This window comes from Molothrus aeneus, chromosome 6 (genome assembly GCF_037042795.1).
Source record: "Molothrus aeneus isolate 106 chromosome 6, BPBGC_Maene_1.0, whole genome shotgun sequence".
Classification (NCBI taxonomy): Eukaryota; Metazoa; Chordata; class Aves; order Passeriformes; family Icteridae; genus Molothrus; species Molothrus aeneus.
The window spans coordinates 25,726,364-25,752,683 of record NC_089651.1 but is presented as its reverse complement, the minus strand read 5'-3'; the positions used below and the strand labels follow the sequence as shown (position 1 = coordinate 25,752,683).

Below are 26,320 nucleotides of genomic sequence, written 5' to 3'. Positions count from 1 at the left end.
CTATCTCCATTCTCTGTCCAACCCATCATAATGGATTGTTCATGTCAGATAATAATAGTGTTTAACGTGGCCACTTCTGAGGACCCAAATATAACTCTTCATCTTGGCATTCACATGGGACAAAACTGGCCATCCCGAGACCTTGAGTATGGTATTTAAAGCCACGTGTGGCTGCAGCAGCAACAGCAGCTCACAAGAAGGCTGAAACTCATCCTGCCTCTGTCTGGGCATAACTGAGTTATGCTGCTCATTTGGGAATTCTCTTAGATACAGCTGAACTCTGTTCTCTTTGAATTTATATTATTCTACCATCTCCTCCCTTCTCCTTTCTTGTCTTCCTCTCAACCACCTTCTTCAGCAAGCAACTGTGTTGAAATATTCCAGCCTCTCTGTTTCAGCCTCATCCAGCTCTTACATCTTTCGTATGTGATGGTTTTAACTTTCCATGTGAATACAAATTAAAGACCTGCATTTACTTTGTCTTCAGAATACCAGGATATCAGGTATGAGTCTGAGCTTTGAGTTCTGGCCTGATCCTTTCCTGGTTCCCAAACTCTCCCAGCTCTGCCTGGGTGTGGCAGGTGGCATGGTATAGATGAGGGAAACTAGGTGGAAATTGGTGGATCTAAATTTGGATTTTTCTCTAAGTTTCAAGGTTATCCAGTTTGGCCCCAGCTCAATCATTATCATCACCCCAAGCCCAAACATTGTTCCTCCACATGTCTGGGATGGTTATTTTTTTTTAGAAGTGATAAACTAACACATCATATGTGTTATCTGTCTTTTGTGATAAATGCCAAGCTGTCAGAATGAAAATGTCACATAAATCACACATGAAGTATTTACATTAAAAAAGATCAACTCATAAGAATTTTAAAAACCTTTCTGATGGTGCCGTCATTTGCAGCAGGTTAACCAGGTATTGCCAATGTTTCCATTTCTGGAGTTGAAATAAACACAGCACATCAAAACAGAGTCATCAAACAAAACCAAAATGTATTTAACATGGTGCAACAGTCAATGCCGTAAGAAATCACCATATAAGTATGCAGAGTTACATATAATCTACACATATCAATATGACTTTACAAATTTCATATTACATGTTGATACACACAAAATGGACTTGGGAGGAAGCACTTGTTGCCAGCCCCTCTGGGGGCTCAGTTTCTTACCTACTTGTAAGGTAGGGTGAGACAACACTGGTTTTGAAAGTGACCTATATATTGCAATCGTATTGCATTCTCCTGTGAGTCAGAGTGGATAATAATCTCCACCAGCCATGTGACAAGGGGTATGGAGCTTGCTCGGCATACAACCATCCCTTGTGGGACGGAGGTCAGGCAGGTGCGAGGTGCCTGGTCGGTCCTCAGGGGTTCTCAGACCAGCCCCCGGCTCAGAGGGGGCCAGGCAGGGGGGCAGAGCCCACAGCCCAGAGTGCGGTGGCACACTCTGTCAGGACCAGACACCTTGAGGATTTGGAGAGGCTGGCACTAGTTCTGGAAGGTGCTACACCTGCTCCAGGGGAAGCCTTGCAGGAAGAACTTGGAGCCCCAGCAGGAGTGGCCAGTGGGGCTGGCTCTCAGCTGTGCTCTCTGCCTGGGGCTGGGGTGGCACCACATCTCGCCTGGGAAGGTGAAGTGGGCTGCAGACCAAAAGCCCTCCTCAGGGCACACAGAGAGCTGAAAGGTAATGTAGGCAGTCCTACAACTGCTGTAATAGACACTGTGGGTGGAAGAGCTTCCTAACAGCTCCAGACTCTCAGTGGGAGGGTTAATACCATATTTACCTTTCTCTCTCCAGCCCCTCTCCCCTTGTCAAGCCTGTGCTGCTGCACTCAAGTCGAAGGAATGAAACAACCACAAACCAGGCCTACTGTCCTAAAAATAGTGGCATTAACAGGGCACTAATCTACATTATGGCTCTCGCTGATTGCTATCAGGGGTGGAGCTGGACAAGGTAAACTACAGCTGGAAATGCAGCAGCGTCTCTGCTGCAGACCAGGCAGGGCAGTGTGAGTAAAGGGCATTTTGCGATATCGGTGTACATCACTGCTCCTGAAAGAAAGTCCTCAGCACTTCTCAAGGGCTTCATTTGTGGCTCTGTGAGCAGTCAGTGACATTTGTGTCATGAAAACCTTACTTTTGCCCAATGGAAGATAATTACACCCTGAAAGATATCCTCACTGGCAAAACCCCAGAAAAACTGTAAAGAAGAAGTGAGAGAACTGAAAAAAATGGAAGATGAGTATAAAGAGAGAGGAGAAGAGCATGAATAAAGGACAGAAGGAATGACAAAAGAAGAGGAAAAAAAGACTAGGGAAAATAAAATTTTTAAAAAAGCACCTCGTTTGGGGTTTGCAGGAGGTGACTCAGCACCTGCAGATCTGAATTCTCCTGGCTTGACTCTGGCTGGCTGTGTGCCTTGTGCCTTGCTTTATCTAAGGTTCTTACCTTACAAAGCATCCAGGAGGGCAAATGTACTGGCAAAGCACAAGCATTTAAAATCCTCCAGCAGCCACAACAACCAAATGCTATGACTGAAATGCAAAGAAAAGTATGAGGGTAGGATGGGATGAGAGACAGGAAATCAAGGAGCAGAGGAAGGGTGAGGAGTGAAAGAGTGAGAGGAATGGGGAATGAAAGACATGGGAGACCAGGTGGAGGGAGAGAAAATCTTGGAAATGAGGTTAGGTGTTGGTCAGAGTCTCTATGTCCTCTTTCAATGGCAGGGGGAAGAGCTGAAACTTGTCCTGCTGACCTGCTGTAGAGACTGACACTTGCAGGCTCCCCACGGGAGTCACCTCTGCAATCCCTGTCCCAGAGCAGTGGAGACAAGTGACCACAGAGTTCTGTCACAGAGAGGTTTCTAGGCAGGAGGAACGCCTGACGTAGAAATGCCGCCTGTCCTGCCCCTCCGGCCTGTGCACAATCAGGACAGGGAAGAATCGAGCATCGTGGTAGGTGGGGGGGTTCTCGTTGACAGCCAGCTGGCTGGAGTAGGAGCAGCACTGCTCATCCTGGCAGCCCCGGTCTGCAATGCTGCTGCTGCGGCTCCTCCAGAGGCCTGTCCTGTGGGAGCCATGGACACGGCAGAGGGAGAAGCGGCTGGTGTTGAGGGAGAGGCGGGAGTTGCCGCTGCAGCTGTGGAAAGCGTGGCGTGAGAAGATGGAGGAGGTGCTGGAGGCGCGGTTGCAGCGCTCACAGCCGTGGGCCGTTTGGCCGTAGTGACACACCGTGTAGCTGTTGTAGGCCGGGGAGCTGGCCAGGTCCATGAGCATGGCCTCCGAGTAGCTGGGGATCAGCTGCCGGTTGGTGCAGATGTGCCACTCCAGCTCGGTGCTGTCCTGCGTGCTGTCCCGGGGCATGCGGTACCGGTACAGGGGCTCCTCTGCCGCCAAGGGCGCTGTGTACTCCAGGCCCAGCAGCTTCTCCACGTGGTAATGGACATATGCAGTCCGATACTCTATGAGTACCCTGAGCGGCCATGAGATCATCAGGATAGCTGCCACCCAGAAAGCATAATGGGACACGTACCACGGGAGGTGATCCGGGTCTCCGTAGGCCATCATAAGCTCTTTAAAATCCACATTTTTGAGCTGCATGCCTTCCCTCACCTCCATGTAGTCATCTAGCCCCTCGATCTCTGTGAAGAAATGAGCTCTCTGAGTCAGGTAAGAGTTCTCAGACTCAATGTTGGCAAAGCTGAAGCACTTGGTGAACCTCAGCTTGGTGGCTGTATAGCTCTCCAAGCCCAGGAGCTCTTTGGAGATGTCCTTGTATCCACAGTGAGAGTAGTCAAACTCAGCTTCAGCCACGTGTGTGTTGACCCTTTCGTGGTAGACCTGTGTGGTGGTGTAGGCATCGCCGTTGCGGTACCGGGTCACCTGCCGGGTTCGCCGTACGAAGTGGTAGCTGATGGCCTTCCACCAGATGCATGGAGTGGCTTGCTGCATGCGGTTGATGCACTCGTACACACTGTCCACGTCTGCCTTGTACTGCAGCTCCCTCTTGACGTGGCAGTGCCAGCACTCCACCAGGTACACCACGTACAGCATGGAGAGAAAGGCCAGCGGGATATAAACATAGCCATCCGAGCACGGGCTGTCATGGTAGATCATAGACTTGCCCTTGAAGGAGCTATCAAAGCTGAGCTTGGTGACTCTGGCCAGCTGACACCAGGCCACTGCACCCAGGCAGCCATACATGAGGATGGAGAGGAGGAGGCATTTCCAGTGGGACTCTCGGCACATGCAAGCGCTCAAGGACTGTTTCACGGGGCGTTGCTTCAATCACACCGTGCAAGGGGAGAAAAAGACAAAGAGAGAGCGAGGAACCCGTCAGTCACGCTGCTTTGCACAACACACACAGTGGCTGCTTGCCATCAAGGCTGTGTCTGGCTTTTCTCTCGACTCCCTGAGAACTGGGACACCACCCTACTTAATAAAAATGTCAATATAAACAGAAACACCCTGCTAGGGACAGAGGGCTCTGGTCAAAGCTCTTTCCTTGCTTCTTTCTGGCTCTGGGGAGGGAAGTTGTTTGTGCAGCAGTGACATGCTGTGCCCGCACCCTGGTCAGATGGGCACCTCTGCAGGGAGCAAGACAGGTCCCCATCTCCTTCTCCCTGCCTGCCACCAGCATCATTTACACACCCTGCCATCTTCAGAGGTCAAGAGTGATGAGCAAGTGAACAACCAAAAATGTGGGGCTGTGGAATTGCCCCTTTGCTTTGCAAGTGCCCCATGCTTAAGTTCCCACATGCTGCTGTTGGGGAGGCTCAGGAGCAGTGTCTGTCGCAGAGCTGCGGCCCCACAGGTTGTGCCAGCACAGGAGGACCAGCACTTCACGAAGCTAAAGCTGCTGCCTGACTCAGAGCTGACTCACATCCAACCCTGAAACCTACCAAATGATCGACACCATTTTCTTGGAGATGAGCCATCAGGAAAATGACTAGATTCAAGCACATTTAGTTGAAAAAATTGTCAAGATTACTGCACGATGCAGCATTGCTTCAAGCTGGTTACACCAGCTCTGACCTAAAATACTTGCAAGCTTCAGTGCTGAAGCTAAGGGTGTATGCGTGAATATTTAAAACAGCACACCCCCCTCTTTCAAGTCCCAAAAGTCAGGCTGGGAGCAGAGCCGGGTTCACACTCCTGTACTCCCACTTCGTCCCCTGAGAGGGCACAATTGCAGTCCTTACCCCAGCCTGGTGCAGTGAATCAGCTGCATTGTCATGCCATGTTCAGCTATAAAGAAAAATGCCAAACGGAGCCAAGCAGCTCCAACAGAGTCATGTCCCTGCAAAGAGCAGCAGCAGCATGAGTTACACCACTGGCTAGCAGCTGTCTGTCTGTAGAGAGTGCAGGAAGAAAGATCCCCACTGCCCTAGTTGGTAATGAGGAGGGCTGTTTGCATCCCTTTGGTTACTGCCATCCTCTGCCTCTCGCCTAACTGAGGAAATGACAGTGAGAAAGCAGATACACACTGATACTCATGCATCATCATGCCCTCTACCGAGCCTGATTTCATGCAAAAATAGAAGCACACTGTTACTCCTTCTCCCAAGGGCCCACCTCTAATGCATCAAACTGCTCTGTAGATGCCAACAGATACTAGGTTCAGGAAATGTCTTCTCTTTCTTTCTCCACAGACAAATTTCTCCCCAAGTAAAGCTTATCTTGGACCTACAGTGGTTAGGACTCAGTAAGTGATCTTGAACCAGCAAGGGATTTAAGAAGCAGAATCTTGTAACTCAGGAAATAATAGCATGGTGCCACTGGAAAGAGGAGTTTGCTGTCCTCTCAATAAGATGAAAGCATTAGCATCTAACTTTGCAGGGACGTAGGGTCAGATTTAATACTGCTTCTCTCCTTTTTTTTTCCCCTGAGACAGAAAACCACTCCTAAGTAACCACAAGAGGGTTTATGACTTGCTGTGAACACTGCAAAATTAAATTTCATGGGGTTTGGTTTTGATTTCATAGCTTTTAATCTGACACTGCGTAAGTGCAGAGTAATTTTACTGATTTTAAGAAGTTACACCAGTATACACTTGCAGGGACTTAGGGCAGAATCTGGCCCTTGATTCTTCCTGATGCATCCAGAAGGAATCTGTAAAAAAATTTATATTCTTATCCCAAAAGTTTTGTACATGTGTCAGAATAAAGTATAATTATTCTGGGCTTTATTCTGGCTTCTGAATTCTCTTAACAGCAGGTAAAACAGATGTAGAGAAGCTCAGTGGGTTATAAACTACAGAGTACATAACTTCTGTAGGTAGGACAGTTAAAAAACTCGGTATAGGTAAGAATAAGGCTGTTTTTCTTAGCCTTTTGCATGAAACTTAGAGGAAAGCTACAAGGTGGCTTTAGGCAGTCCCTAACTCAGCTAAAAAATAACTAGAGAAGTTTTGGGAGTGAATCCTCTACGTGCAGCCTATGTGCAGTCACGGAGAGTTTCAGATCTTGAAACTCTCATCAAATGCCCACTGCTCAGTCTCAGTGTGTTTACTGCCCCATTGTAGGCTTCTGCCCCAGCTGTACACTGGACCAGGTCAGAGCCCCAGGCTCTCCTGACTCACAGGAAACCCACTGGAAATTACTGACTTTTATTCTTTGTCTCTTTTTGACATGAAACTGGAGTTTTCAACTTCTATAGTAATGCAAAATATAAAGTGTAATAAAGCTCTATCCTTTTTTTTCCTGCCCTGAAGGCTTTCTGAGGTGACATCTCTCTAGTCCATGCCCTAAGACTGTGCAGAAGGAACAGCAGGACAATATCCCAAGACATGAATTTGTGTTCTCATTCAGGCTTCTGCAGGTACCTCTCATTTAAAGACGCTTATGGTTCACACAGTGAACAGCGCCAGTGGACCTACCAAAAAATGCCCAGCAGTCAGTTTTAATGTAAGGTGAGTGCCTAAGTCATCGATGCAGCTCCAGGAACCCCATTTTTTTCTATGACTTGTTGGAAGCACTGTCAGTCTGGCCCTGGGCACAGCCAGGCAACAGGGCTGTCCCACGCCATAACTGTTTGCCAAAGGCACTGGAATCCCACCTTCCCTTTATCTCACTTGCTTTGACTAACAACTTCTCTGTGGTGCAACCTGAAACCCACAGGCTGGCTTCTGCCCAAGGGGTGGTTCAACCAGCCCTGCTGCTTAGGGCTATCAGAGGCCATATCAGAGTGGGCAAATGCCTCCTAATGTGCTCATTTCCATGAGATGCCATGTCTCCCTTGGGGGATGAGATAGCTCTGGTTCCACCAGGCCTAGAGCAGCACCCAGATGGGTTGGCAGTAGCTCAGAGGTTTGCAGGTTCAAGATGACATTTCTGTATGCATCCTCTGGAGGCACTTCAAAATGGTTCTTCAACCCACTGAAAGGGCTGGATCAGCCCAAGACAGATTTTCTCCACTATTCTCACAGCAGCCTGCAAAAAAGGCAGCTTCTCTCCTCCTTGAATTAGTGCATACATGCAGCCATAGAGGCCACTGCCACATCTGATTCACACACCTAGTCCAGTTCAGCAGGGCCTTCATGTTCATAACCCTCTGGTAAAAAACACAAGTTCTTTCACCTGGCTTTTCTGACCCATTGTGTTGCTCCTGCTGTTGTTCCTAAGCAAAGCCCAGTCTCTGCAGGTCCTCAGTTATAAAAGGATCTCTCTTCCAGGGTCTACCTCCCCTGCTGTCCTGCCTGTTTCAAGTTCTGACCAAGTTCATCTGGCCTATAACCCCCTATTTCTCTTTCTCTTTGCTGAACTAATTATCTAAGAGAATTATACTATCAGAAACTTGCAAGAAAGACACGAAATAGAACATAACTACAATAAAGCTTCAGACATTCAAAAATCTAATAAGGAAATATATCTTTTGATCTCTCTCTGCATAACAAATTCATTAATATGTTAAACCAGTGGCTCTCAGACTTTATTAATTAACATACCACCTTCTTACAAGAATTATGTTTGTGGTAGTGTGTGGAATTTTCTCCTTTCTGTACATAGTGTTTCAGATTGAAACAGGGCAAGCTTGTATTTCTGGATGAGTACAATAAATGCTTAAGGAAACCAATAATTTCCATGATAACTTGGGCTAGCCAGCAAACAGGAGTTGCATTCTTTGAGGAATACTGTGGCATCTGTGTTGTTTTCATGTGGAATAAAAGCATAACCCCTGGAAAATCTTAAGGGAGAAACATAAAAAAATAAACGAAGAAAGAAAAGACAGAGAGCCTGGCAGAAAGCCAGAACCAAACAGAGAGTAGAATAGAAGGAGGATCAGTTATCAGGCACTTTGTCTGCAAGATATAACTAAAGGGCTTGGTTCTCTAACCCAAACCAAGAGAGATGTCCTCCCTCTTCTGCTTATGGTGGGCTTTTCTTTGAGCTTTGCTTCCAGCATTGACCTGAGAAACATCCTGACAAAATGAAAAAATGAATTAAATGAGGCACAAGTTGCCCAGAGAAGTTGTGGATGCCCCATCACTGCAAGTGTTCAAGTCCAGGTTGGACAGGCTTTGAGCAACCTGGTCTAGTGCATCATCTCCCTGTCCATGGAAGGGGGCGGGAATGACAGGAGCTTTGAAGGTCACTTGCAACACAAACTGTTCTGTGATTCCACAACCACATATTGCAAAGAGGAATGGATTTTTCAAATCAAATGTTTCACCCAAAAGGTCCCAACCAACTCTGATGACAGTACAAATGGTAAAAATCCCCTGTTATGAATGGAATGCCATGAAGCAGCACAGCTGAGCTGTCAGTTTCACTGTTTATGAATTTCAAGCTGTGTTAAGTACACATGCTGTTAATAACATCTTGCTACTCTCTGGCATGCTACTGAACTGCTTTCAGAAGCCTCCCTTCTCATTGCACCTGACTGGATTGGAAACTCTGGGTAACTCTTGCTGAAACTATCCATAATCACATGCCAAAATTCACTTAACTCTTCCACACTTAAAAACAGTAACCAAAAATATTTTCCAAATTATTTAGTAGATGTCAGCATGAATGAGGAAAATGCCATGAGTGAGAGGTGGTGTGAGTGGGGAGGGCTGTGGGTGTCTGTGTTGTGAACCTTGTGGAGAGTGACAAGGCTTAGGGATAGCCTGCCCTGACCTGTCCCTAGCCCCAGGCAGTCAGTCAGCCCCACAGTGCTGCTCTGTGCTTGATTTCTTTGACCATCATTTCTAGAAAGCTCAGACAGAGCGAAGGCTGGGTACCACTCAGTAAGCTCTATATGGTTTCTTTGCTCTCTGGTGGTGCAGAGTACTCTGAGACACTAAAATGATAGATGCTATTTAATTTGTGGCCATAGTCACTGGAAAACAGTCTGGAAATCCCTAACTGTTGATGGAGAACTGGAATTTCAACCAACACCTGTAGGAGACAGAAGTTTCCAGGCTGGCAACATTTCAATTATTTCTTCTTTAAGAAACTCAGCTTGCGAATGATAAAACATCCAGGCAGTGGCTGAAAGGGCAATTGCCTTCAAAGGCACCCTCTGATGGCAGATGCCCAAGATCAAAAGCATGTTTGCAAGGGCTGAGGTGAAGCCTCCTTTGCACAGGCATACCCACCCAGCTCCTCCTGGCTCAACAGCAGGCAGGTCAGGTTCTGGCTGCAGCAACCATAATTAAAACCATTCAAACGTGCTCTGTGCTATAGGAGAGTGCAGATTTGGGCTGTTAATCTTGCCTAGAGTGAAGAGGTGGAGAAAGAGAGTCAAGGGGGTGTGCACAGCTGGGCACATCCCCTGCTTAACATCTGGAGCTGAGCGTGGTGAGCTCTGGTGGCCAGGAGCAAAGGCCTGGTGGTCAGGGTTTTGGCTCTCTAACCCATCCCCTGACTCCTGACAAGTGACCAGATTTAGGACACTGGTAGGTAAGTTGTACCTGGTAACCACCCTAACTGAGCCTGAAAGTGACTGCACCGGGGGTGGCCAAGAATGAAAACAAAATTACTTTCCCTCAAACCCTGACTTTTTCTTAAAAGGTATCTTCAAAATGTAACACTGATGCTAAAGAATGAGAACAACACATTTCTGGAAAAGCAAATTGTGCTTATGACTCTAGGTCTGCTTTCTCTTAATGGATACATAGAAATTCCTCAGGCAGAAGCCAAGGTGGTCTGGCTGTTCCTGTTCCTCTAAAGGAGCTCCCCACTTAGCAGGAGGAGGAAGAGCCACACTCAAAGAAGCCCAGACTGATTCCACTAGCCCAGGTTTTTGAATGCCTAACCTGAAACTCTGGTGCCTCTGTTTTGCCAGTGTTGGCTTGCTGCTTTTCCTGGCCTCTGGATACAAGTGTGGACTGAGCAGGACTCAGCCACCAGCCATCCACAAGTGGCAGGGATTCTTACTAGCGAATAAACAACCAGACAGTTCTTCAGCCCTTACAGGTAGTCACAGAAATTTCTCCTACCAACTTTGCAAGGTTATGGTGGGTCAGGAAGGTTCAGCTTATATTACAACACAATTTACATGTACACTTTAAGACTGGGATTCACTATGCCTTCTCCTCATACCTCCTGTGTCTCACAGGCAACGCAATTTCACTCTGCCATCCTATGGACAGCCCAGAAACCAGTGGCTGGTAAAAGCTCATCTTCCATAAATAAACTCTGTTTCAACTGATACCCTAAAAGAAATGAAGAATCTGCCATTCCCTTTGAAATTTGTTTTAGTGATGAACTTCTATTGCCTTTGTAATTTTGTCTGGCTTCAGGCCCCATTCATGGCAGGAGGATGCCCATTCTCCAAGTGATGAAAGACTTTTTTTATATGACTGCCTTCTCACCCAGAAGAGACTTCTCCATTCTAATTATGACATCTCTCAGCTTTCTTTTTGACAATTTAAAGGAGCCAAAGTCTTCAAGTCCTTCACTTCACTGCTCTACCTCTTTCTAGTACTCTGCTCTCTCTTCAGCTCTGCTCTCTCTTCACCTTGAGATCCTTCTTAAGTCTGTACCTTGCAAGTAAATACAGGACTTCAGCACTTATTTCACTGGCATCATACCAAGAAATAAAATCACCTTCCACTCCCACTCATTCCCCCTTTTTACTGTCTTCTTTACTGTTGCATTAAGATATTTCTGCCCAGCAACATCCCAGGAGTTCATGCTCAACCTCTCACTCACTTGGCTCCCAGGTATTTTTTGAGTCACTCTTTTAGGACAGCTGAAAGTTTGGCTGTACTCTCCACCCTGAGATGTGTAACTTCAGATTTGGCTTTGGATTGAGTAACTAAATTATCAAATTAAGGAGATCTCTAAACAGAATTGTGCTTATCTCATCATTATAGACCTGCCTGCTCATGTTTGTGCCAACTGTAAATGCTACCAGCAGTGGTTTTATGCCTAATTCCAGTGAATAGTGTCAAATCTGGTAATTATTCCTGCAGAACTCTGCCAGTCTAATAGCTAAATACCCCATTAACTTATACAAGACAACTGTTTTCACAAAGCTAAGTGGCAATCACAAAAACAAGGCTGTAAGCATTATGTGGACACTGAGGTGCTCCTCACATTTCCAGTGTTCACTGCCAGGAACAATTCCATGAACAGCTCTGCATACACTACTAAGAGAACCTCCCAAAGCTTCAGTAGAGCACATTATCACCTAGATTGCTATGTGTGACCTTCAGCAGTAGCTGAATTTTACTCCAGAAGCAGCTGTGTAGCAGTGTGGGCTTGAAGCATCTCCTGTTCTAGCTGCCTCATTAGTGCTCATGGCATGCAAATGGTTACAGTGACACTGAAAAAACCCTTGGTTTTTTTTTCCCCTGCTGATTTCGACCAGCACAATAAATTTGAACTGAAAGTTGCCAAATTGACATCAATAGAAGGGGAAGAAATAGCCTGTGATGTCTAAAGGAAATATGCCAGATTATCTTGGAGTCACATTCTTTAAACATTTGATCTATAATTTTGACTTATCCCTGCTATTTCTTCATATGTGTTTATTGACAAAAGGACTTTTTCCTCTTCTGTCAGACTTTATTCTTCAGTCTCCTTGAAAGCTCCAGCATGAGCTGTATAAGCAGAAAATATGCTGTCGCAGCATGAGTTTATTCTGTTTGTTTTGTGGACAGTTTGGGGCCAAACTTGACTGTCTGTGCCTGGTTCACAGACAGGTAGCTGTGTTCCCCAATTTCAAAAGCATTAAAATTCTCCTTTGGGGAAATCATGTCAAAAGCATTTCCTGTTCTTTTAAATCCCACATGCGTTTGTCCTTGGTGGCTGACCTCAAGAGCTGCAAATTTGCTGAAGGAAAATGCTATCATGTCTAAAATGAAAGAATGAGAGAAAACAGAGGGTAGCAAAGACGTGGCCTGAATGGAATTAGAGAAATGAGGGGGAAACACGGAAGGTGGGAAGAAGTGAAAGAGGGAAAAGGATAGCCAGGACATGCTCCAAATGCCAGTGCCACTGAGGCAGGAGGAGGGTGCTGGCAGGTGAGGATAGAGACCAGTCAGCCTGGGCAGGAGGGAATCACCCCCAGAGAAAGGACCTGGGTGAAGATTAATGGAGGCAGCACTGAGCCTGACAGCACCAAAGCATGCTCTGAGCCAGCAGTTCCCCCAGCTCATCCATGGAAAGCAGATAATCCTGAATGGCTGCCTTTCCATTGCTGGGAACTTCTCCAAAAACAGATCTATGCCCCTCTCTCCTCCCCACAGCCTGGAAGGATAAGGCTGTGCTAAATTGAACCAGGGATTTCCACAGAGGTGAAAGCATACTGCAGGGCTGATGCTGCAGCTGTGTCTCAGCAGGATGTGGCATCACAGCATGCTCCTGCTCTCTGCCAAAACCTGGCTTTGGGGCTACAAGGTGACTTGGTTGTTTTCAACAACAAAACAACCCCACATCTTTTGATTACTCATGTAAGCAAAGAGTTAATCTTGTATTTTTTTCCTCTTATTTAGAAAGAATAATCTTCCTGACCATGGGGGAAAAGGAATGGGGGAAACACTGACAGAGGACTGAGAAAAAAGAGATAAAATCAGCTAAGAAAGAAGAAAAATGGTGGATAAATGAACATCAGTCATAACTGAATTTGGCCCTGTGGATTTATGCTTGTAATTAATATATCCCAATGAGATACTTGAGAGGGTAAGAGTAATCAATAACCACAAGCCATACACTCTGGCAGGTGGTGACCAGAGTCTGGATGAAAGCAGAATTTTGTCTCTAACTATGACAGACTCCTCAATCTTGGTCAAGACAGGGCAGGGGAGTATGTTCCACCTCCTGATAGCAGGATACACCACAGAGAGGACCACTGAGTCCTTGCTAGACAAGCCCTAGGCTGTGCTATTAATCAAAACTGAGGAGAGCCCTTACACCAGGACCAGCCTCTGGTGCTGAGAAGGGCTTCACCACTTCTGCAGTGGACAGGGATGATGCAAGAACAAGGAGATTTCTATCCACTGTCCCCAAGCAGCCACAAGAGGTGTGCGTGCAGCTATCTTCTTCCAGCTCCTTAACTGATCCTAGTGAAAAACCAGCCTAAGAAGTCTGGGGTGACCAGGGAGATGACAATTGCAGGAGAAGTGCAACCTCTCACTGTTTTCCAGGGCTAAATGAACTCCCAGGTCAGATGCTCATTAGTACAGTGAGAAGGAGCCCAACAGCCTGTGCTAACCCAGACCCTGGTGTAATGGTGGGTAGAAGCGCTCCTCCACCATGTGACCAAATCCTGGCACCACATGGGGTATCAGTAATCAGGCCTGGTAAGGAGAAAGGGAGATATTACAACAGCCATCTCATCAATCCCCTCCTGGGGAGCCTGAAACAAAACGCCTCCTGCCATCCATCTTGAACGGTAAGAAGCCCATTACCCCCAGCTCCTGCTGAGCCAGTAGCACGGAAAGGGAAGTACAAGGGATAGAAGGAAACAAAAAAAAATCCATTTTGCATCAAAGATGATCTCCCTCCAGCCCTTGAACACATAGATTGGTTGCTGCACATTTATTTGCTCGTCTGCCATGAAACTCCTGTGAGAATAAGAAGTTCCTGCAGGCAGGGCCATGATGTCAGTGTGCAGCAGAAATGCTGTTACTAGGTTTGAAAATAAGAACCTGCATCATACACTCCACGTGTTTGTAGCGTCACTGGCTCAGGCGTTGGCAAGTGCCCTCCTGTGGTGAGCAGGCATTGTCTGGTTTCTCATGATTTAAATCCCTGTGGAGACATAATCTCCTCCTTCCATCAAGGGAGCTGTCAGGGGGAACACCTCAGGGTAGGCAGGTGCACAAAATGGTAGCGTTAAATCCTTTCTGCAGCAGAGCCTATTGCAGGACAAGTCAGAACTATGAAAAGACACAAATCTTGCTGATCCACCTGAATTTCAGATGCTAGGATGCCCCTGAAATACCATACAAAGACAGTCTGCTCTTTCACACACTAATCATCCTCATAAATTCAAGCCAGCACCTGAAGGGGAGGAAAGCAGAGGTCAGGACAGAAGGATTCTACAGTACTGTAAAATGTCAGATTCAGGATTAGGTCCTGCAGGATACATCTGAGTTCTTCAGGCAGAAATAAAGGAAATCCAAGAAAGAGAAGCCATTTGGATCCCTGTCAACATATATGCTGCTTATTACAGCAGGATGGGAAAGCCACTCAGCACAATACAAGGGTGCATATGTGATTGTCATGAAGAATTTGGCCCTTAACACATCCATAAGTGATGCTTCCTCACTCTGCTCTAAAGAAAACTGTGCAGTTGCATCTTCAGTGCCAAGGAATCCTAGCAACCAAATGATCACGATTTACAAAATAGAAATCAGGGCTATTTTTGTGGCAGCTTTTTACAAGATCACCAAAATGCTGCACTAACAAAATTACTGCTTTCCCCCCCCAAATTGCTGATGTTGCTGCCACTGGCTTTTGACTCTGTATCAATTAAAAAAACATATTTGAAGGCAGAGGATTTTTCCCAGTAATGCCAATGCTGGGTATGAGTTCATCAGGAAAGGAAAGCTGGGATTCAAGCTGCCTCAGAGCAAGAACAGTTCTTTTTTCCACGCTTTAAGAACCCATTGTACTTAGCTCATATTGCCTACTCCCCTGCCTTGAATATTGGTGGTTTCCAGTAGACACAGGGTAAATTTCACAGGTATAACTAAATGGCTTGCCTCAACGCTTATCAGTTAACTGATAAAAACATCACACAACACAAGAAAGCTCCTGGGATGCAGTTCCCAGCCACTGTTGGAGTAGTAAGGCCAAGTGAATGACATGAGCCATAGCTGGCTGTGTCACTGGGTATTTTGCAGCCTGCCTCATGCCTAGGCAGCCCCTTCTCTCCCCTTCTACAGCCAGCCAGGCTGCACAGAGGTGCCCAGGCAGGTGCCCTTGCCCCTGTTCCTACACTGCAGGGACATGCTAAAAAAGGGCTGATGACAGCATCCACCCATCTATTCATCCTGTGGCTGCAGAATGGAGAGATCCTCAGCAGTGTGCTCCAGCCTGTGAAAGCCAGACCCAGCTCCCTGCACCCCTGGCATGCTGCCAGCAGCACAAAAGCACCATGGCCCCAGGGATCAGCCAGGTGCAGCTTGCTGACTGGTGCACCGGTGTCCACTCAGTGGCTTTGCTGAGATAAAGGGAAAATTGACACCAGCCAAGGGAAAACGGAAGGGACAGTGGAACTAGCTCCCACTGCTTCAGCCCTTGAGGGATGGGGACGACAGGGATGGGAGAAGGGGAGAGTAGCTATCTGCCAGCCTCTGTGCTTGACGAAGTCTCATCTGGGTTCAACAGGAATCCTGTAATGCTTGCTTTACTCCCACCTTTACACAGGAGTTGCAGCTCCTCAGGGGTGAGAGAGGAGCAAGCAGGCAGAGGAGGCTGGCTGTGCCCCAGCAGAGGTGTGTTCTCCTGTGCTGTGCACACCATCAGCCTGCAGCTGGGGATCTTAGTGCCACAGTCCAGTGGTGTACAGAAGCTCGTTCCTTCTTGCTCCCAGGTTCCTAGGGTCATGGTGCTCTCCTCATCCTTGAGGAACATGTTCTGTGCCTTAGTGTTCTCACCACTGCCACAGGTCTTGTGTCCTGCCCAACCTTCCCTCAGCCTCAACATAGGGAAGCAAGAGACTGATCCGAAGCCAAGCTGGGCAACAGCTATGGACCAGTTTCCCTGAGGGAAAAAGCAGAGAGCCAGTAAAGTAATCCTTGTGAGGAAGAAGCCAGAGAAGTGTTAGTTCCACACCAGTTCTCTAGTTTGCAGCTTATTCATTGAATGCCTCTGTCATAAATGAGGAAAACAGTTGATTATTATGAATCCCTTTTAATCCTTGCTCAGTCTAAAGGAACACCTTGAGATTTAAATGAAGGATATAGAAACAGCTCTCAAGTTCTCCGGAGAAATATGATCCAGGACTGATCTGAGCTCCTGTGAAGTCTGGGTTAGTCTTTCAAAGGGATCTGTGAATGAAGGTTTGCCCAGAATCATGGTGTTTTATTTTTATCCTCACTTATTTGTAAGGTCATCCTTTTATCTAGCTAAACCAGAACAACATGGCTCTGTAATTTGAACTGTCAACTTCCAGCCTTCCCTGTGTGACTTCCCAGCCAGAGCCCTTCAGCCACAGCTCAGCAGAGGCAGTGCCAGCCCCACAGTACTGGGCTGCTGCAGCTCAGGCTGCAGCCATGCCAGGTCCCTCATGCTGATGAGCTGAGCATCCCTGCAATAACACCCAGCCACTACTCAGCCTTCAGCTGCTCTGTCAGGTTTGGGGAGTGTTTCCCCATCTCTGCACCTTGCTGAACACAGCTGTGACCTCAGTGTGTCAGGTTTTTATAATGGTGCTCCAGTTTAGATAAGGAAGTATCCCAGCAGCTAATGCTTCCCTGGGAGAAACAAGTTTTCATTATAAATATAATTCTCCCTCCTTCTTGCTTCTCTGTGACACATTCTGCAGCAATATGTGACAGCACAGTGGGAGAAAACTTCACTGAAAATTCATTTAAAAACCTAATGGTTAAAAGAGGTCCTGAGAGCCAGGACACCTGGCTTTTATTTCTTGCTTTGACTTTGACCTATGGCATGCTGTCAGCACACCTTCTTACACCTCCTGAAGACAGTGAAAAAATAGCACTTATAAAGTGATTTCACATGAGCATTGCAGCAGCACACTCCAGGAAGGTACATTATCTGCATGCGAGTTGTTTCACCGTGTCACTCTGAGTAGCAGCTGGTGGGAAGCAGAGGGTTTAGCTCCTTGTCCTGGCCTGCTGACAGGCAGTCCCCTGCAGAGAACCATGGAACACTTCAGGCCTGAAGACAGACTGTCATTCCCACCCTTTCAGCACATGCCCTCACTACACTCCTCTTCTACCAGGTACTGGCCCTTCTGCCTGGCCACCTCACCTCTAGGAAGCCATGAGGGAGCTGTTCTCTTTATTTTTGGTGTTTAGAGGGACCCTAATGCTGGCAGGACTCTACTGGCAGATGCTACCACCCCAGCCTCCACGGTGCTCTGAGCTCCCTCTGCTCATTGCAGGGTGGAGGAGATGGCAGAGCTTGTTCCTGTGGGTGTGTTGTGCTCCACAACTCTTGGGCCAGCTCCTAAGGGCAATCAATCACACAAGTATGAAGAAGGCTTCCAGCCATAAATCCATCACCACAAATCACTTCTCTCCCAAAGCCATGACCTGCAGAAGTCTCTGACTGATCCCACTCTCTTCCCTGGTAAGGTCATGTTATTCAGACTCCTCATTGCCAGTCACCTCAATTACCTACCCTTGGTTTCCCTGCCAGGAGTGGAACCCTCCATGACTGCTCCTTGTCCTTTGCTGTCAGCTCCTACCTTTCCAGGCCCGGCTCTCACCAGCTGCTGGCTGTTTCCAGCCCATCTTCTCTGAGGCCCAGTCCTACCAATCTTTCCTGAACAAGGCCTCTGGTGGTTGAATACTGAACTGGGATTTGCAACACCTCATCTCTATGGGAACAGCACTGTGAGTTGGGATTCTCTGTTCATTATACACCTGATGTAAAACCACAGAGGCCAAAAGTTCACACATTTCAGGGGGTGTGAGCCCCCTCATCCTCTCCCAGTGGCATGTGTGGCACCTTGAGAGAGGCTGCCAGCTACATCAGACACTGCTCCACAACCTGAACTCCACACTGGGAAGGCTGCCAGCCTCCTGTGCCACGCGCAGCCGGGCTCGTCCGTCCTTCCCACTCGTCATCTGTCATGCCTGTTTCAGGCACTTTTCTGCCTTGCTTTTACTGCAGGGCAGAGGTGCTGTGGGCAGAGCAGACAGTGCTCAGGGAGGAGCTGGCATGGGTGCCTGTCAAAGGCAGCCTCAAGCCCTGTCCCCCCGGTGTGGTGCTGCTGGCAGAGACCTGTCCAGCTCCACTGCAGCAGCGTCCCCGCTATAACACAGGGCTGGTTCCCCTGCAGAGTGCTGCTGAAATGAAGATGCCCCATCAGAGTTTTGGGGAGTTAACAGAACTGTTACAGCAACTGTGACCTCGAAAAGTTTCACTATGTGCTATTTTTAACTTTACAGGTCTTAAGCTCTGAGGAGCACAATGAATGATTGGAGTCTGAAAGTGAACTACATTTTCCATTATTAGAACTTAAAAACTAATTAACTACTCAACCATACTTTATCCAAAAAGTAGAACTTGTGAAAACTCAGACACAGCCTCATCTGCTGTGTCACAACAGTGTCACTGTAACAACTGAAGGGCCTTACAGTGCTGGTGACAGCTCAGCAGCCATTACTTTTGGTGTCAATTCATGACAATGTGTTAGGACACATGGAGAAACAAGCCCTACTCACTGGGGATTACCTGGGGATACTTTAGTCCTTTTACTCTCTGTTTCCACAAAGTCCCTGCTCGCTGGCCATGATCTGAGCCATTTTATTCCAAGCTGTAGAAACAGATGAAAAGAAGTAAAGTGCTGCATTCCCAGGAAGAAGATACCTCCCACCTCACTTTTGCAATGGCTTGCACTGATTGCAAAGCATCCTTGGTATCCACACTTCCCTTCTTGGGGAAGATCATCCTCTTGGGTCTCTGAATTAAGTAAGGGAGAACAAGAAGAGTATTTGGGGCTTCCAAAAAGTGTGCAGACGCATTGCTTTTCTACCAGTATCAAGTGACTGTCTGTCCACCTAAACGAACAGCATTAGAAACCAAGTCTGAAGGGGAGCTACCACCAAGTCATCAAGTCTTGTCCTTCCCCATGATGTGACATCTACACATTTAACAGCCATTTGCCTACATTGTCCTTGTAACCCTCCAGCAGCAGAACCCTACAAGCTCCACAGTTGCTACAGTCCAGCGCTTCACTGAGAAAATTCCCCTGCTGGAGGGGTTGGAAAAGTCAGCCTGAAGGAGCAATTCACTTCATGCTCAGCCACGGTGGCAAGAAGCAGTAGACTCTGCCTGTAGTGGCCCATACAACTGGAGACCAGGCTGCCCTTCAGAGCTCAGACACATTAATTTGGTATTTCCTATTAATTTTTTAAAAACCCTTGACAGTTTCTCATGTGAAGTGCAGAGAAGACAGCCAACTCCAAGGCACCAAGAACAGACATGTGATCAGAAGATAAAGTGGGACAACAAAAAGAACAAAAGCAGTAAAAAGATGCAATGGCTCAGCTTGGATTTTCTTATGACAGAATCTGCAATGCAAATACTGCCTGAAACTGCAGGATCATGAAAAAGACTGCCACTCCTGTTGGACTTTTCCCTTTGTCTCTATGAGGGAACTAATTTGGAAAAAGGAATGAGGAGCACTCTTTGATTTATGTCTGCTGAACAGACCAAGGGCAGGAAGGGAAGAGAGGGGTCTGTCCTATTTGACTTTCATTCAAGAGGGGGAATCTCATGCACTGAGCCTTAAAAAGATAACTGTTTGGTCAGTCATACTCACTTGGGATGGTGACAGCCTTCCACAAGGCTAACCAGCACCTATCATTCAGGGGATTGAAACCAGCTGAGCAGGTTTTTGCATGAGTTTTGGAAGATCTGAGGAGAAGAATGAGAGTTTTCCTAGGAATCCTGTCTCACTCATTTCCTACCTTCTCTGGACAGTGTCTGCCATGTGAGTGCCCTGGGCAGCTTTTGAAGGGGGAGGTTTACGAGGAAATAGCCCCTCTCTGGAGATTGATGCCAACAATGTCTCAGCAGCTTACCTTCTCATCCACCTGGGTACAACTAGATGGGGACAATTTAAAGCTAACTGGTCCGTTAGTAAGGGCTGTATGCCTGGTGTTTTCAATGCCATAAAATAAGCCTTGACAAATAAAAGAAATGTTGGGGGAAAAGGATAAAAAAGCTGGATAACTAAATGGAGTCAATGCCCCAAGCAGAAGGTGTCTCTCCAGGGGCATACTGAAGAGCAAAGGTCCCAGCTACCCTTTTGACCTGAAAGCCTGTAAAACTGTCGCCTGCACACAAGCACTATGTATGGTTTCTTAACTCATAGTACCCCTTTGGCATTGTTGTGACCACAAGTAGCACTTTACAAATTAGCCCCTGTTGTGTTTTGCAATGGCAACACGAGGAAAATGAGGCAGTTTTAAGTGGCCCCTCTTTTCTGTAAAATATCCATCAGAAAGCCAATGACCGTGGGTTTCAGGAACACTGACCCATGAGGTTTTCCCTTTTATTTAAATAGCTTAACTGATTACATTATGTCATACCCAATATAAGTTTTTAAATATAGAAGAGAAGATAAAAACAGGCATGGACAACTGCTGTTTGACTTTGCCAGTACAAACAAGACAAATACATATTTCAAAATGTCAAGTGGCTGTTGCTTTCACCTTTCTTCAGTGATTACTTGGCTTTGGAAACAAAAAATGATGTTTCTGCTCACCAGCTTTGTTTTCCTGAAAAAAGCCCTCTTGATTTCCAACTAAGTTTTAAAGATTTTAATTTTTAAGACCATTTCCCAACTGAGTTATAAATTGGCAGAAATTAAGAAGTCACTATCAACTCTTCGGTGTGGGTACAGGCTGTCACAGTAACAAGAAAAGCAGTCACTCTACTATTTAACCAGGGCAGTACAGAGCAGCAGGTTCTACTATTTCAGAAAGGAAAGCAAAGGCAAGTATCTCCAGAGAATCAATCTTCAGCAATAACTGCTGAAACATTTGGAAAAAGGAATCCTTTGCATATTCTCCCCCAAAAAATCTTGATTCCTCTTCGGAAGAGTTTGTAGAACTGTAGAATCCCACACTAATAACAAAAGCACATCTGTTCCAGGTCGTTCAGCTCAAGCAACTAATGTTTCATTAGAAAAAAAGCCAAATCAGAACACCGTCAGGTAATCTGAGGGTTTGCTCTGACATTCAGCAAAGTCAGCAGGAAACCCATGTGGTCCTTGGCACAAGAGGACAAGGGCAGAGGCAGGTAACTGAACTGCTGCTCTCCTTCCTGCTCTGCAGCTGCACCTTTGCATGTCCTTCATTCAAAAATAAGAACTTAGACTTCAGACACATTCTCTGTTACTAGCTCAGGGTAGTATTGATTTAATACCCAATAAAGGCAAATTTCAGTCGTTGTTACCATTTAAGTCCATGCATTTGATTGAAGTGAAATCCATAAATGAGACAGCTTAAAAGAGGAGCCCATGAAATGCCCATTTAATACCAATACCAATACAGGGTATTGGTATTGACATGCAATTGCAGGCCCAGGTGCAAAAGGACTATTTACATGGTGAAGGGGAAGGCATGAGGAAACACCAACATTGTAGGATTGCAGTGTTAAGACATCACAGGCGTTTGAGATATAGACTCAAATGTGCAAATGTTTGTGTTGGAACAGAAGAAGAACTGAGAAGAGGATGAAAGAAGGAAGATACAGATAGTGCTTAGCAGAGAGATCAAGTGCTTTCTTTCTACACATGGCTTAGATGTTTTTATGACGGACTTAATACATTGGAAAGCCTTCAGTAGCTCCTGGTCCTAGACCAAAAAAAATTAAAAAATCCCTTCCAGCATTAAAGATCTATTGATCATCTGCAGGGCTCTAATTATATTGGTGTGCTCTTCTGCTAGAACACTAGCTGTATCCTGGATCCAGCCACAGCTCTTCACAGTGAACTGTGTCGCAGATGTTTAAAAAGCAATCAAACAGGAGAAAACCCTAATATTCACCCATGAATGACAGTTTTTTCAACCTGAGCTGCAAAGCCAATCTTCAATTATAGGTAGTTTCAACTGCTGTTTGGTTTTCAGCTAAGTACCCTGCAGCTTCACATAGGCTTTGTTGAGGCTACTGGATTTTGACTACAGGATTATGTGACTGTTGATGAGCCATGGGACCTGCTAACAAAAGCTTTAAGCAGACTAACTGCACATAGCAATGTTCCAGGGCTGCTTTCACTTCTGTTTTCAATTTTCTCTTCTCTGTTTCAAGGCTGCTCTCTGCATTCCTAGGAGCATGTACATTCATATTTAACTCCATATTATGAAGAAAGTTCACTCATTTCCATGAACTGCACATGGATTATATGACGTAAATGGCAGACCTGTCAAAACTGTTGGAAGCAAAGGCTACATTAAGCATAGAAGAAAATCCCAGGTATTTCTAAAACAGGACAGCTTGCTGTCCCAGGTGTGCAGGATAGCACACACACATTGTCACCTACTGTCACACAGCCTGCAGTTCTGTCTGGCCAATACCTCGTGGCTCAGGATTCTGTGTCAACACTCAGACACATCCATTATTCCCTTTCTATGATGTGCAAGGCCACAGTAAGTGCTTCACAGATGATCTGAAGAAACATTACGTTATATTTTCTCCAGTGATTTCTGTTGCAATTTAGGCAACAGGAGTGCCTAGGCCCCAAGGGAAGAGGAGAGGCATGACGTCCTCCTTTGCCCCCAAACACCTGAAACCCACAGAGCTCCAGGCTGCAAGCCCGTTCTCACGCTCCTTGTGCCCCTCCGGCCACCTCCACCAGTGCCTCGCAGAGCTGCAGTCTCCTTGACCATTTCACCAGTCCCAGGGAAGAGGTAGGCTCTCCTAGGCCAAGCCCCAAGGGGCTCATTTGGCCAAACTTCCACTGGGCAGGCCCCCTTTCGCCCCCGCTGCATCGTTCCGGTGCAGAGCCGCTGGCCCAGCCGCCGCCCCGAGCCCGGCAGCCGGCGCAGGGCTGGGTGCCGGGGCCCCGTCGGTAAAGCCCGCAAGCGGCGGCCGCGGGGGTCCCGCCGGCGGCCCCGGCGCTGCAGGGCGCGGCGGGGCAGCACCGCAGCGCACCGCGGCTGCTGCAGGTACCCGGGCGGGCTGTGGCTGCGCTCCTCCGTTCTCCCCGCATCGCAAACACCCCCAGCCGGGGCACCCTCCTCCGCCGCGGCTCCCCACACCCCACACCGCCCTGCACCCCGTGCCCCCGGCGGGGCTGCCTTTGCCCTTCCAGTCTCCCCGGCCCGGCCCGGCCCGGGGCGGACGCCCCCGCCGCCGCTCACCTCCTCCCGCTCGGCGGCGGCGGCCCCCGGCGCGGGGGTGCTGCCCGGCCCGCTCTCAGCAGCCGCCTCGGCTTCCCCCTCCGAGAACATCCTTGGCCATCACCGGCAGCTGCGGCGGCGGCGGGGGCTGTGGGACCCCGAGACGGCGCAGCCCCCCGCGGACCGCGCCCCGCGCCGTGGCCGGGCTGGGGCGAGCCGCCCCTCGCGCCCAGGGCCGCCCTGCCGGGTGCTCCCGACTCCCTCCACCATCCCAGGCAGGCGGGCAGGGAGGGAGGGAAGGAGGCGGCGGAGGGGAGGAGAGAAAGACGAGGCGGAGTGGGGGGGGGGGGGGGGGGGTGCCCCGGCCGCTCCCGGCCCCCCCAGGTGGGCAGGCGACTGCCCGGCGGCTCCCGGCGCGCTTCTGCGGGCGTCTGGGAGCTGCCGGGTATGCTCTCTTCCCGGGATACGACCTCGCAACCCCTACCCTTCCGGGGTGCCCTCTCTTGTCTTCTTCTCAGGGTGAGCTTCGCTCCCCATCCCCGGGTGCGCCCCGCCCGCCCCGGTGCGCCCCCGCCGGCGGCCACCCCCCCCTCAGCGCATCTTCACGCCTCCGCCGCCCGCAGCTCAGCCTCGGCCACTTCTCCCGCTTTTCCCCAGCGCCCGGAGTTCGCCCGTGCTGGCGGCGGGACGCGGCCCGGCAGCAGCAGCAGAAGGGGCAGGAGGAGGAGGAGGAGGAGGAAGGCAGCTCCGCGGAAGCGCTCCCTCACGGAGCAGCCCGACGATGCCCCACTCCCCTCCCTTGTCGGTGGACCTGCGCACCGGGAACAGAGGGCAGCGCTGTCGGGACGGAGCTCTGGGGCTGCCCCCCGCACCCCGCAGCCGGCCCTGCTGCCCTCCTTCATCTCCTTATTCTCGGAGGAGTACTGGCAGTAGAAATGGATGCACCCAGCTGCTCCTGCATCCATCCTCCTTGCGGCCTGAGCCTCTCCTCTGGTTTCATCTGCCTCCTGCACAGGCTTTCCCCACAACTGCAGCCTCCTGCAAACTCCCTGCCCTGTCAATATTTCTTCCTCCTGCTTGCATCCTGTGCTCAGTGCATCCAGTCATGATTGGCTCTCCTGCTGATCAGGACTGGTGTGCTGCACCATCTTACCTTGGCATGTTTGCTTCATGTTTCATTATACACTCATGACACTCATCCCATTTGATCCATTTCTCTCTGTGTGCCTTAGAGCAGCATATATTTTAAATCTTTCATAAAAATCTTACAAACAGGCAAGTGAACACTCTTGAAGCATCAACCTTCACTTTAATACAAGTACTTCAACTCCTGTCACAACATGCTAGCTGCTTTTTCAGGCATGCTGCTCTGGAAAATGCCACTCCAGGTTCAAGGCACTCAGGCTGCATAAGAGATTGTTTAGAATGACTGTAGAGCAGAGAATGGTGCTTGGTGTGTGAATGCATAAAGGAAAAAAACCCAAAACTTGGATTTTCATAAAGTATTGGGCTCTGCTAAATCTGAATTTTAGGATATTCGTTGCATTGCAGAAGTCTTGGCTGATGCCACGTTGAGAAACCTACCCATTCTTGGAGGTGCAAGATATCCATAAGGGACAATTAGCAAACTCCTTTGGCCTCACCTGTCTCTGGCTTACACTGCAGTGCAATGACTGCCACTGTAGCTACAGATTCATGTGCCTTGTCCTGCCCCATTGGCATCTCCTTCTAGCAGAAATGGCATTTGTTTGGCTGTACTCAATACTTCTCTCAGACCTGGAGAGGAGCTGTGAGATGCACAGTGGAAGGGACTTTATATACAGGTTTATAAACCACATGAGATTGTACATTTAAAATACTCAATTTCCTTTCTGTAAGTGGTACAATGGGACATCTCTGGAGGATAAGATAGTCAGCAGATTGGCACAGAGTGGGTCACATCTAGGACACAGAAAGGAACCAAAAAGAATGCATAAGGAATGCCTGTGACATACGCACCAAGATCTATAGAGCATGAGAGATATTAAAAGTGTTCTTTATTGTCAGCTCATACTTGTTTGTCTAGGTGCTTTAGTGACCCTTAAATATGCTATGGAATGGGTGCTGAGGCATGATGAGATGTTGTGGTTAGAAGGGAAATGTGCCAAGCCAGAAAACTGTGTACTGAGAGACTGGGAATGAACTTCATATTTGTGCCAAATTTCTATTTGTAAGTTAAAAAGCCCTAATAAAAGGCAACATGGAAGGAGATAGAGTAAATAGGCTTCAGTGTATCACAGGGCAGCATGAAGAAGCATCTCCATTCAGTAAGGAAAAAGGCTGACAATTTTCAGAAGATGGGGCCCCCATTTGTACAGGCAGTAGGGTGAGGCTGTGCACCAGAAAGATGTCAGCTTGGCAAGCCATGCAGCCCAGGAGTAAGAGCATCATATTCTAAAGCTGAGTCAGGCAAGGAAAGAAAACAAAGACCTGGCAGAGCTCAGCCTTTCAGATTTGTCTGCCATCCCAGTCCAAATGGTTATTTATTTATTAAATACATCTAATACCTTTTATTTATTAAATTTTTTATTATTATTAAATTTTTTTATTTATTAAATACATCTTTTATTTATTAAATACATCTAATACCCACTGGACTTCAGTGATGCCTGAACAGCTTCATGAATTTATTTTCAATTCCACAGTCACTCTGTTTTTGATGTTGAATAAACTGTGATTTATCATCTAAACCAATCCTGACTGCTGTTTGGCTACAGCTGCCAGCAGTCCCAAGGACTGGCTAATTGGCCCTTCCATCTTTAAGAGGTGAAATTGTCTCTGAGGATATGTAGCCCCCAGTTGAATTCAGGCTTTCAATCTGGAAGGCACATGCATATACATCTTTCCACCTGCCA

At 47.7% G+C, this 26,320-nt stretch overlaps 1 protein-coding gene across 1 annotated transcript; it reads right to left on the bottom strand.

Annotated features, from left to right (window-relative positions):
• Positions 1 to 976: 976 nt before the first annotated feature.
• LOC136558199 (transmembrane protein 151B-like) lies at positions 977 to 23,640 on the bottom strand. Its single transcript, XM_066552518.1, has 2 exons — positions 23,448 to 23,640; positions 977 to 4,285 (listed from the first exon to the last, which is right to left on the bottom strand). Exons 1-2 carry the CDS (start codon positions 23,535 to 23,537, stop codon positions 2,855 to 2,857), a joined length of 1,521 nt encoding a protein of 506 aa, XP_066408615.1. The 5' UTR covers positions 23,538 to 23,640; the 3' UTR covers positions 977 to 2,854.
• Positions 23,641 to 26,320: the final 2,680 nt, after the last annotated feature.

Coding starts and splice junctions, on each gene's coding strand:
- LOC136558199 (XM_066552518.1), bottom strand. CDS start 23,537: ATGTTCTCGGAGGGGGAAGCCGAGGCGGCTGCTGAGAGCGGGCCGGGC. Junction 4,286..23,447: donor CCGCCGCCGAGCGGGAGGAG/GTGAGCGGCGGC, acceptor GTGTGATTGAAG/CAACGCCCCGTGAAACAGTC.